Source organism: Ursus maritimus, unplaced genomic scaffold (genome assembly GCF_017311325.1).
Source record: "Ursus maritimus isolate PB19 unplaced genomic scaffold, ASM1731132v1 scaffold_6, whole genome shotgun sequence".
NCBI lineage: Eukaryota > Metazoa > Chordata > Mammalia > Carnivora > Ursidae > Ursus > Ursus maritimus.
Window position 1 is genome coordinate 53630711 of NW_024426774.1, and position 15369 is coordinate 53646079.

The 15369-nt window shown below is 41.0% G+C and overlaps 1 protein-coding gene across 2 annotated transcripts in view; it reads right to left on the minus strand.

The window, feature by feature from the left end:
• Positions 1-15369, minus strand: part of MEIS1 (Meis homeobox 1) — a 132147-nt gene that overhangs the window by 11733 nt on the left and 105045 nt on the right. For both annotated transcript variants that reach the window (XM_040623398.1, XM_040623399.1), the window contains exon 8: positions 11573-11649. In XM_040623398.1, the coding sequence (XP_040479332.1) occupies positions 11573-11649 (77 nt within the window). The remainder of the gene's footprint in view (positions 1-11572; positions 11650-15369) is intronic.

Below are 15369 nucleotides of genomic sequence, written 5' to 3' on the forward strand. Positions count from 1 at the left end.
CATGTTTCTGGCACCTTTTTCCAGTTTCTCAACCTCCTCCGGATCCAACAGTTCCAGGACTGCAATACATCATCTGTGTGTCTGAGGGTGGGAGAGGGGAGTGGACAGGAGGGGGAGAAGGGAGCACACGTTCTGCTCTCCATCCATTCTAAAAACAGAATATTGAAATTTCCTCCAATCACAGTAAGACCATCAATCAGCAGTCTGAGAAGATTCCCCTTCTTTAGCAATGATGGATGTATTTATCAAACTACTCTAGAAAGAGCTGAAGTTGTCTAAGACCACTGAGAAAGTTAATTACGTATAAAATTTTCTTCAAAGCAACTAGTGAAAAAAAATCACTAATTATCTGAAAATTATAATGCAAAGTAATAACAAACCCATGTATTAAGCATTGAAATAACTTTCAAATACTTCATCGCTTCATTATATATTATGAGACGTTTTCCTTGAAAGCAAATTATAAAATGATTTTTTATTCTAAAAAAATTAATAAGCTTGCTAAATCCTTTAATCTGACCTGAATTCAAAGCAAGGGGGGCTCCTTTCGTGGCCGATCTCTATTTCTTCTGCTACTACCCATGACTTTCTAGATCACTAAAGCACTAGGCTCCAAACTCAGTGGAATAAATTGTGGGGCTATCTTGCCAGAAATAGCATAAGAAATGCCCAACAGTTAAAAATATCTTAAGTATCCAATGATATAAAGCATATGTAATAAAATGGTATTTATGCAATATTTACTTAAATGTGACAATTCGCCAAATTTAAGTTTGTATAACTGCACAAATAAAAGACAAATAGTAGCTTGCTTAAGGGATATGGGATTAAAATGATTATTAGCACAATGAACAAGCAACAGGGCAGTGTAAGATAACAAAACCTCCTACAGTATTGAAAAAGCTGAAATAGGTATGATAATATCTTCAAAGAACAGACAGGTCTCTCTTTGGTTTAAGCTGAACCATTTCTCGTGTAAATTCTAACTTTCCCATATTCACAAAAAGTAAATAAAATTGCATCTAACTAGGCATCCCTTAAACACTACAGAATAAATATGTTTATTTAAAACAGATCTTAATGTTCTGCCAATTTCCATTATAAATAGGATGACCACACAATTTGTCATTTAAAGTTGGACACTTTTGAGAGTAAATGGACACTATTAATAATTCTGATGGACAACAGGCATACACCATGAATATTCCAGGCAGCTGGGGTGTATGGCCACCCTAAGGATCAAATATGTACTTTTTTCCCAAGTGAAACATCCCCTGAGTGATTTGAATTGCAACCGTCTTGTGTGAGAATGATGACCAGCCCTGGCATATGTAAGATGTCATAGAATCCCAGTAGCCCCCTGGACTGTCTCTGAGCCCCTTCCTTTCTGGAGGATCTCTCCTTTAGCTGCCTCAGCTCCCTAAGCCATCACTAGCCAAAAACTTCCCAGGCCTGGAGTCTCCACTCCAAGGAGTGCCAAGGAAGGAGATCTCAAAATTTAGCTTGATTTCCGCTTTCACCTGGTCAGAAGTTAGACTACAGAATGGCACGATGAAGCTTGACTCGAATGGAGGCCCGTCTCTCTCCCTTAGAAGGTTCACTGTAACTTCTGTTTTAATTCGTAAGGCTTGAAACCTGAGTTCTAAGTAACGTATATCAAAATGTAATCCATAAGCCTTAAATGCAAATGGAACCAATTATACCAATTACACTCAAAGGCAAAAATCTCTCCGTTGAGGTATATGACAACATTTTTCAAATGAAGGAAGTAAACTAATAAAATGACTTCCTCTTGGAACTTGTCAAATCTTTGGAAAATGCTTATGGTCGTCTAAGTCACACTGAGGAAATTTGGAGACTGTGTGTTTCACTTGAATGGCTATCCTTTTCTTTGAACAGTATCACTCATCACTATTACAGTCAAAACACTGGCCAAGGACAGGGAGAGTCAGAGCGGCGTCTAGGGAGAAGGGTGTGAGAATTGAGTGGGAAAACTGCCACTCGCAGCTCTGAGATCACAGCAGTGCTCAGGTGCTGGAACTGTGATGACCACGTGAGTCAATGTCTATCAAAAGAGTTTGCAAATTTAAAACCAAAAACAAGGGTTTGTTAAGATACTGTCATTAGGATTCTCAAAAAATGCCTAATGGTACAAACACACGTACATGAACACTTAGAGCTGCAAAAGGTGGACACGACTCAAATGCCCCCCAACTGATGAATGGATAAACAAAATGTGGCCTGTCCGGACAATGGAACATTCTTCAGCCATAAAGATGAGTACAGTACTGCTACCTGCTACATTCATGAACCTTGAAAACAATATGCTAAGTGAAAGCTTGAGCCAATCCCAAAAGGCCACATGTTTACATGACCGTGTTTATGGGAAATGTCCAGAATAGGCAAATCTATAGAGACAGACAGTGGGGGATGGACATATGGGAGGAGCAATAGCTAAAGGGTACAGGGTTTCTTTATATATAATATGTATATTACAGATTTTTTTTTTTGAGAGCGAGAGAAAGCGCGTGGGGGGGAGGGGCAGTGGGAGAGGGAGAGAATCTCAGGCGGACTTCCCGCTGAGCTTGAAGCCTAATGCGGGGGGGCTCCATCTCACAAGACTGAGATCATGACCTGAACTGAAATCAAGAGTCAGATGCTTAACTGTCTGAGCCACCCAGGTGCCCCTACAGGGTTTCTTTCTGAGATGGTAAAAATGTTCTGAAAGTGTCTATCGTGATGGTCGCATAATATTGGTGAATATACTAAAAACCACTGAATTGTACACTTTAAATGGGTAAATTTCATGGTATGTGAATTATATCTCAATAAATCTGTTAATAATAAATACTTAAGGGTAGAATGGAGGAGGTACTGAACAAGGAACCAGCCCCATCCTTGCCTCTCATTAGCAGCCTACCATTGAAAAGCCCCAAGCCCCACCTGTCAAATGGTGCATAAAATCCCATCCCGGACTCGGGCTCTGACATTCTGCAGCCTGATGTTCCTAAAATTTTAATCCATGCTCCTTTGTGATAAACTTCAAAATCTCATATTCCCTTGGTGATTTGGTATCTTAAAAGAAAGAGCATGACTAAAATCAAAAGTTAATTCTCAATAGGGTTTTTTATACTACATTCCCTCAAAATGATTCTGATATGCCTTTTCTGGGCCCCAGTCCCTCTCAGCCCCCACTTGGCCCTAAGGATGGGAATCTCTGCCATAACCTATTGCACTTTCCTTTCTGTAAACAGGACTACCAGGTGACCAGCCGTGGGAGCTGAGATCGGACATCTTTGGACATGTACGATTCTTTCCGTTAGCTTTTTCAACATCCCCTACCTCCCTGCCCTTTCCAAGCACATATGAACTCCGACCCAAACTAGGGATCAAACAAAGTCAACCATAGCAGATGTGCAAGGGATATAGGCCAACCAACCCTGCAAGTGGACAGCAATTCTCAAAACTACTGATTTACTCTCAAATCAGAAATCTAGGGTAGGAACTTAAATATACGTGTTTTTAATCACAGTGCATTTAACTTCCATCCCGAGGCAATATATGATTCTTAAAATAGAGTGATTTTATCAATAGTAAGACAGATCTCTCCAATGACAGGAAATTCATTTTTGAACCCAAGACCAATAATCCCCATTGGCCTGAAAAAGTTGTGTTGGGGAAAGCAAATGTTTTATCCCTTCTTCAATGATCAGATCTAATCTTGTGAGGCATCAGGTCCTTTAGTCACATTGGTTAAGAGGGTAAAGAGGAAAAAGAAGAACCCTCAAGGACGGCAGCAGATGAAGGTTGTTTGTTTATTTGTTATTGTTCAGGTGTCAAGAGTCTGAGAGTGTTCGTTATTTTCCATGCTAATGGGTCAGGCTTAAAAGCCTCATGAGAATGGAAATAAAAAGGAAAATATCAATGACTATACGGGCAGTGAAAGGGAGAGCCCCCTTTTGCCAAAGGTCCAAGCATCCGTGCTGTTGGAGGTTACTGTTTGTTTGGCTGGTTGGTTTTTAAGGTTCCCTTTTCCCTTAAAAACTAAGAAAGAAGAGAAACAAAAACCTAAGCATCTACACAAAACTCTGGGTAGTCACACATTGGAGTGATTCGGGCCGAATCCCAGAGGACGTTTACCCTCCAAAACACTTCCTCCGCCCCAACCCCTGTCTTCACTCCATTTTTGAGAAAATCGTTTTATTCAACGAGGAGGCAACATTTGGCCCATTTTTTAATATTTCAGGCTGATTTCTTAACCACTCGGAAATGCTGTTTGTTTGAGGTGGGTGCAGCCTGAGCGAGATGGTGAGGTAAGAGAGAGGAGAGGGGGTCTCTGTGGGCACAGCTTGTGGGGCTTCAGTGCTCAATGGTTAATCACCCAGCCCCAGCCTCAGCGACTGTGGACACGAAATAGGTGGAGATCAGGTCTGTGCAAGCAGAAAATACCAGAAAGGCAAACTCTATGTAAACACACTTAAGACAGATTTGACAAGAATAGACCTAAACCTGACTTGCTAGGAAACTCCGAATGTCTAAGGCTTCAGGGTCCCTCTCAGCTGAGGCCCTTACCCCTTACAGAGCTGCCTTTGAGAAGGAAAAGAGTAACATTTGAAAAACTGAAACAAGTTTACAGAAGACAGCTGAGACATTTGTCCCCTTGATTCACATAGTGTGAGTTTCAAATCTGCTCCCACATGCAGGATTTATGTCATGCCAATACAGTTCCTCCATGCATACTTGGAGCAAAGCCAAATGGGGGGCCGGGGCGGGGGACACCAGGCACATACAACCACAACTCAAAAAGTTATTTCTCCTGACCTATAAAACTCATGCAAAGAAGCGAATGGATAATGCTTAAACAGTCTTTTAATCTTATCTAACTGACACCTGACAACCCATTACTTATAGATTATTAATGCACCCGCTAAAAAGTTTGTCATGTACAAAATTACCACAGAAAAAGATGGAACGCCTGAGGAAAAAACAAATTTTGCTGTACAATAACTTCAGAAATTTCAAGCCTATTATCTGTCATGCCCTTCACAGACTCATAGCACACTGCTAAAAACAACTGATTTATCTTTATTATGAATCCTAAAATGACAGCACACATGTTTTTCGTGTCTTGTGATAATGTTTAATCTCATCCAGTTTTTATTTTACAGTGCTTGATTTGCTTATTGAAGATGAAGGAAAGTAGCAACTTTTTTAATTACTTTCCCCGTTTGTCTCTTTATCAGAGGCCCTGGGCTTCTCCCTCACTCTGCGCGTAAAGCTGAGTCAGAGGCAGCTTCCGAGCAACCGCGTTGCCTCTCTTCGGCTCACGGTCTGGCACGGGCTGGGAGAGGAGAGCTGGAAGAGGCGCGGAGAGCCACCCATGGGTCCCGCCCCCCCCCATCCATTCTGGCCGTGGAAGAGAGCGTGACTTGATCAAGGACACACATCTCCCCGGCAAGGAGTGGGGAAGACCGCTGAAATGTTTTGGCTCAACATGTCATGAGGCTTGCAGGGGAGTTTGCTCCTTAGCCACCTGCGGATGCCAGCTCTTCTCCCTGGACCCATCATGCCTCTCAGCCCCCTCACTTCCCGCGCTGTCTGCAAGTGACTGGGATCAGGCCCTGCTCTGCCAGACTGCATGACACACAGGCGGTTGTTTCCATTTCTCTGACCAGATCATTGTGCCAGGACACCGAAAACAACAAATCTGGCTTAATGAGGACTCGCAACAAGTCCTGCTGACCTACATACCATGCTCAAAGTCAACCACCAACCACTGGTTTCACAGCCTTGAAAGGGATCACGGACATTCAGAAACACCGGGCTCATGATGGATGCCTCAGTCTCCCCACTCATTCCACCCTGGGCCTCACTTGAACCCCAGCCCCAGAGGCTCCTGAAGTACTTGCCCAGATTGTACCGACCCCCCACTTGGGGCATCACACTCATGTCTTGTCCTGGAAAGCTCAGAAACCGTATGCGGGCTGGGGGAGAAACAGCAGTGATGCCAAACGGTATTCGGACTTCCGAAGCCACCTTCCTTGGTCACACACCTTCCTCTTTCTTTTCTCATGGGAGGGGCAGGGTTTTCCACCCTGCGAGGTGGGTCAACACTTAGCCCTTCGGGAGGGCTTTCCGCCTTTCGTGGGATTCAGGGCGTGATTTCACCCAGAGGGGGGAACCTCTGAGTAAACTTGTGTAAACCTTATGACAAAGTATGTTTAACAGACTGCAGAGTCATTTTCAAAGAGGATTGTTTGCTGGAAATTTTTAGAATGTGCAGACAAAAGCAGCGTCTCTGTTGAACTCCTAAGACTCTCTGACATGACAATACCTGAAAGGTTCTAAATTCACAGCTCTTTTCCCTGCGAGCTATTTGCTCAGCTTTCCTAATAATACCCTGCCTGCCTGGCACCTCGCCAGCTCTGTCTCAGGCAATATGCAAGCTAAACATTTTTTGACTGATTTCAATATTTTTCTTATGAGCAACGAGACATATTTTATCTAGTGAGTATTACTGATTGCTATAATCTAAGCCCACAGTCAGCGCCCGTAAAGGTAATATTATTAGAATTGACACTCAAGGTGAAAAGCATAGCAATTAACTGGGGCTTGGAGAACAACAACCCATTCCAGAACATGCTGGAGAGTTATTCTACTCCTATTTCTCCTTCTTCTCTTTCTTCTTTCAAGAATATTGCACCTGTTACTCCATTGATCAATTAGGAAGCCTACCTTAAATGTAGGTTACACTGAAATCCTCAAAGGAAAAAGTTAAACTACCTGCTTAATAAAATTATCTTTTGTGTGTGAAGTTGTTCCATCCCTAGGTGATTTCTAGGCCAGGAAAATCACTATACACCCTGCACTTCCATTTTGCAGTTGAAGAGCAAACAAATGACCCAGTGTGCTTCTTGCACCGTTTTTTACATCTGTTTTCCTTGCTTTTGTGTCATGCCTCTGCTTAGCTTTATTGACAAAACAATCTGTGCCTAATGTTTAAACAACATCTGTAAAATGCATTATTAAATTATGTTGGAAGCAAAAGCAGAGCGATTCTATGAAACCCTGTGACCCCCTATTGATTTTTAGATCACAGAAGTTGAAAGGATAATTTGTGAATGTTTTAACATTTACATCTACACAGGTACCTATATTTATAGAATCTTTGATTACTTATAAAAGTATTTGCTACATTATTACCATAACTCAGAAAGAAACCTGACCTTTAACAGTCGAATCTGTTTATTATAAGGGAGATCCTATTTTTTAAAAATAAGTTTCCATTTTTACCTGCCAGTGGCATAAATCTCTAAGGATAACATACTTTCCCCCCCCACTGGTAATAAATGGGAAGTGATGCCTGAATGCTTTGCAGTTTTGAAGGCAGTAAATGAGGTAACTAGGAAAATCTGGTATATGTACTAAATCTGAGAATGGTAGAGCTGTGATAGTTCTGTAAAAAGTGTCACCTCAGATGTCAGGATGCTCCCTGGAATTTTATGCACCCAACTGATGGAGAGTGATTTTTCTTTCCACATACAGACTGCATTTCAGATACACTATATATTTTGCACCTAAGATCCATATTGCCTTCTCAGAGCATAAAGAAATAATCATTTAACATTAGGCCTTAATGGGAAAGTGTTTGGATGAGTAGTAGTAAACAAAGAAACTGTAAAATGTATTCAATACACCCTAGGCTAGAACTCCACTGAGGCAGAATGTTGTCTGAGGCATCCAGCAAGTACGCTACAACCACAGGCACAAGTCTGCATCATATGAAAGTCCCAGCTCTGCAACACTGCTGTGAAAACATGGAAGGAAGGCCAGTCTATACTCACATTTCCAAATAAAGTTGGTGTATTCAGGAGGAAAAAAAAAAAGAAACAAGTATTGACTCTGTGTGTGTGTGTGTGTGTGTGTGTGTTTTCTTTAAAGTTCTACCTAAATAACTAAAGATCTAAATAACCACCTTAAAATTTAAGAAGTGTCTGCTTAAATGACTAAAACATTCAACATAGGAGTCATATGTTTTCACGGCTGATATAACAGAAGTAATTTTCACAGCCACAACAACAATGGAAAAACAAAAAGGCAAAAATCCCAAATGCTATTATTTCTCATTTTGGGATCGAATCATAATTGGGAGGGAGAAAGCAAAGAAAGAAGAATTGAATGTATAGCACATATTATATTTCAAAATTACTGTGCTTTTAAATCTAGGTCTACCATGGCATGCTGGAGTGAAATGTTTAGGCAGTGAATTAGGGACGTTGATTTTTTAAAAATATGCAGTTGCCTCAGATACTTCTACAATTTAATTAAAAATATTTTCACCCCAATTATTTGCATCATTGTCTCAATTCTCAAAAAATTTGTTGGTACAGACTTGTTCTATGATGTCTCATCTAATAAATTTCACATTCCATTCCCGGGCCCAGTTCCTATAAGCACTAATAGCAACCATTTTTAGATTCCTCCTCTCTGTTTTCATTCTGACACATAGATCAAATATAAGAGTTACAAGAGTTATATTTCTTTTAATCCAAATTTTCTTTTAATGCATCAAATCTGTCTTGTTGTTTTCCACTTAAATTCTCCCTATTGTCTCCCCCCAACCCCAGATCCCACCTGCTTTGGCCTCGGCTAGCCAAGGCGGGTAGTTTGTATCTCTCATGGCAATTAGAGAGATGGGCGATCAGTTCAGCGATGGGGAGAAAGAGCCATTACAACACACCAAACTTTGCTCATCTATGTTTCAGGCAAAACCGAACTCGAAGCTGCACCGGCCAGCGTTTCTAAGACAAGCTCACAACCAGACATGAGTTGATATTTTTCACTTTCATATTGTGTACTTCGATACATGATGTTGCTGCCAATAATTATGACTGATCTACACCCAACCTGCCCTTCAGCATTTTATTAAATCTCTTCAACAGTGACTCATAGTTCGTACAAAATGTACATGTGTGTTAACAAGTTTTAAGAAATCCAAGAGGGAAGACACACATTTTTTAATGTTGTGGCTAAATGAAGTGAAGGGGAAATGTTAAAGTACTAATGAGGATTTTCTCTTAATTATGATTTCCAGAAGGAAGGATCTTGGGCTTGACGCTCAATACAGGAAAAAATGTTTACAAGCTCTCAAGAAAGCTTTGTGTAATGTTTTATTATGGTAAAGTAAAATGAAAAGCCTTTCGTGGTTATGCTGCTTTTAGTCTTCAAGGATCCCACATTTAAGATGCTCTGACATCTTCGGTTTTCATACAGTACCATCTGGGTTTCCCCATTTTTGCAACCTACTTCCTACTCAAAGCTAAAAAAAAAAAAAAAATCTATCACCAGCTCCATCAAAGTTGAAGGTTTGGACGAAAATTAAGAAACCATTAGAATCTCGAGTCGAACACAGGAATGCCATTATTCACCACACTTAGGAGAAACAATCTCTCTTACACCTTTGCTTTACTTGAGGGAAATTCTCTACCACACAGCTGTTAGAGCTGAAAGGGTCGCCAAATACAAAACAATGACGTGCGAGCCAAAGTCACCTCTAACTCCATAGAGAAGGAGGGAGAAACAGGCGCAGGACACAGGGCCAGTGGAGAACAGGACGGTGTTCGCAGCCCGCGTAACTCACAGTGACCGGTGTTTACATACCGGAGCAGAACTGAGTATTGGTGTGAAACGGATAGTAGCTGCTCTATGGTCACCGCACAGAATCTGGGAAAGTGACAACTGCATGCTGTTCCATGTCCCAGGACACAGCTCTGAAGTTCGCCCACCTCTGGAAAGCAAGTTGTCTTGGGATCTGTTGTCCGGTAACAATGTTTATGGAGGGGGTTTGCTAGCGACGGGGCAGAGGGAGAGGTGCGGCGTGTGATAGATCACCTGAACGGCCCCGCTTTTGCCTTCCTTAGTTAGACTTCGCCCTGCCACTCCTTGGCCCTCAAATGGGAACGTTTCCCAGGGAAATAACATTAGTACAGCCTCCGTTGTATTAAAATTGCATCATCGGTTTAACCTTGAAAATACATTTGAATTCAGACGTGCGCGCAAAATTGATGGTCTGCCCTATAAACATTGCCCAGGAGGACCTGAAGCCTAAGTTCAAATATATAGTATCAACAGTCTTGGAAATTAGGATACAATAGCAGGCACAAATAGGCAAACAAAAATCCTCAGCAGGGACACACTCCTAGCAACACATGCAGGTGTAGGACGGCTTCCGCGGGCTCCCTATGCACTTGACTGAAGGGCTGCAAAAATTGATCTCCCAAGGCTGCGGTAAGGTCATAGAAATTGATAACCCTTACAAGCAATGCTTATGTGAGTCTGTCTGTGTCTTGCAGATAGTGCACTTTGTAAATTAATCCTCCAAAGGCAAATATATTGTAAGTAGCTTGTTATCTCTAAAATACTAAATTGAAGAATACATGGGATTATATTGACAGAAATTACATTTTCTGTAATGGGGTTTAATATATCTGGAATCTCTCCCAAAGGCTCCCAGGCTCTCTAACAGAGAAGGGTCTGTTAATGTAGGTGCAATGGACATCAAGAACAAATTTATTCACCAAAATGGATTAGGCCATGTAATCAGAGATTCTGTAATATTAATCTTTGACACTTATTGAACAGAAAGAAATACTTCTGTCTGCAAACTGGCATTCCCAGTTCTCCCCTTTCCCCAACCAGGCTGTGGGCCTTTTCTGGATTTTACTTCAAAGAGGATAAGGTTTCCATCATAAACACTAATCTGAAAATATTAGGACAATTAATTAGATACACTTAGTTTGAGAGGCTATTGGATTTCGATACCCTTCAAATATGACACTAGCTCTGGGTGACTGTACGCACCTGGCTTCCAGCACACTCACAAAGGGTAATAAATCGTACTTTCCCAAGGCCTCGCTGCTGTACCACCGCACACTGTCAGAATATTGTTGGCTGGTACTTGGTATGGAATCTCAGCTTCCCCCAAATCAGGAATTCACACATTTACTTAGAAACAGTATTGCACAGCCTGGAGATACAGCAGGTTTTGAATGGCTTCAAAGTGGAAACATAAATAATTTCTCTTTTTCCACGGACAGAAGATAGGAGGAAACGGGAGACTATCCTCGAATGCTCAGTCCTAACAAAATAACTGCAGTTAGTTATTCACTGAATGTAAAACCTGACTGATATGTGATGGTGCATTTTCTTTCTTCCATAGAAAATAGGCTGATATCACTCTTTCTATCGATTATCCTAAAGGCGGGGGGAGCCATTTAAAGAGCCACAGTGAAAGTTAATTAAACACTTACTACTTATACTATGCCTAAAATTTGTCATTTTAAAGGCGATGGAAAACAATGAATGTTGGGGGTGTGCGTGTGTGGGTGTGTGTGTCTTTTCCATGCTACTAAGTGCTCTGACCTATCAGTCAACCATTTATTTTCACCTTTGGATCCACAGGCCACCCGGGAAAGCAGCAACAACTGGGTGTGTCTTCTTAATGCAAAACATCAGCGGCAGGTCGCCAGAGGGGGAAGCGGATTGTGTGTAAACACAAAGCCGAATTACTTACCAATTGTTCACTTGTAGGATGGTGAGTCCCGTGTCTTGTGCCAACTGCTTTTTCTGTTCTTCAGAAGGGTAAGGGTGCTGAAATAGAACAAAAAAGATAGATGTGTGCACATATACTTTGGGGAGATAGTGTAGCGCGTATCACATGTCAGGTGCAATGCTGGGGGCTGGGGGTTCAATGATAAACACATATGCTCTGTAAAAAAAAAGTATATCAGGCAATATTTAGGCTATTTTGTCAATAGCCTAAGTGTCTAGTGAAGTCTATAATTAAAGGTAAAAATGCTGAGGTGTGTCACTCTTATTAATGGAATACTACATCACCTAATTAATGGCAGTAAAAGACAAGCCAATTACAAAGATTAGTGAAGTGTATAAATAGCTACTTAGGATACTTGCAGAACCTTGATACTGAGTTTATCCTTTCGGGTTTATTTGTTGCAAACAGAGAAAGTTTAGTATGATCTTCACTGTATCTTATAGGATTGAAATAAGGACAAGCCATTTTTGATGATATGAAAGCCTATCACCTTGACATAGTATTTTCATAGAGCCACGGACTTCTGAAGCTGAACCATTTGGACCAACCACCTTAGCTGAGGTCCCCAGTATTTAAGCACTCTGCTAGCATGACATTTTCCCTCCAAAACACCATACTACCAGATGCAAATATCAAAATTAAAGTGGGTGTATTTTTTTTTTAACCACTAATCATTGTAGCTCTTCTGAAACGCAAACAAATGACATCCAACCAAAGTTGGTTTCCATATCTGAATGTCAACACATGCTGGGATTCTGAACACAGGCCAATACAAGGTCAAAGACCAGCATATTTTGCATGCTAAGAACAAGCCCGGCCATGTTCCTCATGAGTTAGAGTGGATAAAAAAGTATTACAGGATTAGATAATAAAATGAAATTCATACCCTCTTGAAAGAATGTTTGGAATTCTGTTGAAATTAGTTTTGGCACCAATTCTTTGGTTCGGTAGTGAACTATATCTAAATCTGAAATACACATTTGTGAAGCCTGGAACATGGTATCCATCTATGGACACATTGACCAGCTTGAAACACTACATCCTAATAAAGTCTCCTAAGATAAAAATTGTTCTGCTAGTCAACGCTCTATTCCCTTATGAATGAGAAAGGGCACCCTCAACTCTCAATTTAACTATCTGTGCCATTGGAAACTAAATTCTGGTCTATTGAATGTTAATTAACATAGCTTTTAATCTCATTAATAATGTCTGATTAGATGCTAAGAAGGTCCGTTAATGACCACTTTAATGCTCTTATATGTAAGTTTAAATATGTTCTATATCTGTACACGTGGGATTCGTTTGTGGAGAGCAGAGATGCGGCAATTTTTCCCATAAGCATTGTCTTTGATTGTCACTTAATCAATAAATACACAATTAGAATAAGGCTTTGCTTTCATGGAATATAGTGCCTTTCTCTAAAGAGCTCCAAGTATATTACAGACAGGATGGTGATTAATCCCCATTATATCCCTTTGAGGGACATAAATGGAATCTATTGTCCCTCCTGTCTTACAGGTGAGGAAACTGGCCAGGGAAAGTCATGGTCAGCAGCCACAAAACTCAGTGATATTTCCTGCTTCCCTTCCAGTCTCTATGCCTCACCATGACTGAGGGATGTGGCAAATGGCTCTCAGAATCTTCATTCTTACGCCCGCCCCGAAACCTCCAGCCTGCTTCCTACGTCTGCAAGGCACGCCGCCTTCCAGCTCTGCCCACCGCTCAGACTTGGTGGCCTTTTCTTCACTGCCCCCCACTCCTCTGTCCAGGCACACAGTCCTCCTTTCTGTTCTTCCGACACACCAACCTGTCCCCACCACTCAGGCTCCGGCTCCAGGGTCATTTTGTCATCTCAGGCCCAAGGCCAAGCCTCACCCACCAGCCCCCATTATTGTTCTCACATCAGGCTTTTCCTTTTTCCCTAATGGTAAAGCATCGCTCTCTGAAACACCTGCTCGGGTGATTTGGGTCCTGTGCTGTGCCTCCTCTCACCCACCCAGCAGCTCCAAAGTCCGGGACTTTCTCATTCACCATTCTCAAAGCCCAGCCTGGCACGTAACAGGAGATGAGTAAATATCTGTGAACCAAGAAGGAGGCTGTGTCCTGCCATGATACACGGATACTCTCCACTCAGGCAACACTGACATGTATAATAAAAAATTTTTCAATAGCTCACAGGAGGGATAAACAATCCAATTTGAGATCCACAATGCTGCTTTCCTAACTTCATTCCTAATAGTGATGTCAACCCACTCGTCTCAAGTAACAGTATATAAACTTCATAATAGGCTAAGATCATAGGTGACAGTCCCCCTACTCAACATAATGCCAGGCATCCCAGGCGAAATCTCATGACCGGATACTGAGTTAAAAGCAGTTCTCCCCCCTAAGGTTGAAAACGTAGCTCCTGCCGCACAATACAAACCACATGAACCTCTTATCCTGTGAACAGATAGTGAATTAGGGTTTGACATATAGAAGTTCTATGTCGACACTCGTTGAAGAATTGTATCTAAGGTATACACGACCCTATTAGACTGTATAAATTATGCTGCTGTTCACTAATTATGAGATTTCAGACAAGGGACAACTTTCCTAATCCTCAATTTTGTCATCCGGAGTTTAAGATCCATCAAAGTTCAAGGTTACCCAGGCTTGCAATTCTTACACATTATAAGTCTGATTTTGAAAAACACAAATTTTAGCATCCAAGCTGTTGGCACCCCTCGCCATATAAAGTGGTGGACCCCTGTACACAAGTCGTTTGCAATCTGCAACATCTTCTGTAATTTGCTTATAGTTTTTCCAGGTCCTGTGGACAGCTCAGTGATTTTCAGTAGAATTAATAAACATGTCAACAGTCTCTCTTCACTGTAGCTGGATGGCAATACCTTTTGCCCTGTCTTGTTAGCTATGTCTTAATATGATGACCAGAACTGGATAAAAATTAATATTTATGCCATTTACCTTTAGTTACTTTGAAAATTGAGAATGGTCACACTCATTTATTTGTGCTGTGTTTTCAAGAGTATTTTTGCATGCCTGTTTGTAAGTTTTACAACCATTCTTACAAAGCAGATGGAACTCACATTTTACTTATGCATGCGGTGTCAGTAAATTCCCTCTGGATCATTAAAATTACCTGAATCATCACAGCTTCAAAGAGCAATCGATGGCCCTCAAAATTTCAGCGCAAATTTAGCTTGTTTCTTCACATCATGCAGTTTCTGATTTCGTAATTTAAATATCATAAAATGAGAAAGTTCTAGTCTTTTTTTCCTCTGTCACTTTTCATGTGATCTGATTTTATGTAATTGGAATAAACTGTGTCTAATTTCATGCAGCATAATTGCTAGGCAGCCTCAAGCTATGGAGACCCAGCACTCTGTCTCCATTAAACAATTTTCAGTCATTCAGGATATATTTTTTTTTAATAGAAATGAATGAGCCTGGATGAAATTAAATGTCACAATAATCTGGTCATTGTTAAGGGGGGGAAAGGTGTCAACGAAATTCCCTAAACCCTTGTCTATGGCAGGGAGATGGAATTTTTTCTTTTTCTCACAAAAGTTCTTGGCCTGCGTGTCCCACAAACTTTTAATTCCCCGAAAAAAAACAAAACAAAACTGTAATTGCTAGAATCACATGAAAGCCGTGACTTTAGGTAGCTAATCCAAAGTCAGCCAAAAATTCACAAAGAAGCAAGCTTTTAACTGAAATCCAGTATCTTTAAATATGTTAAATCCTATGCATCTTTC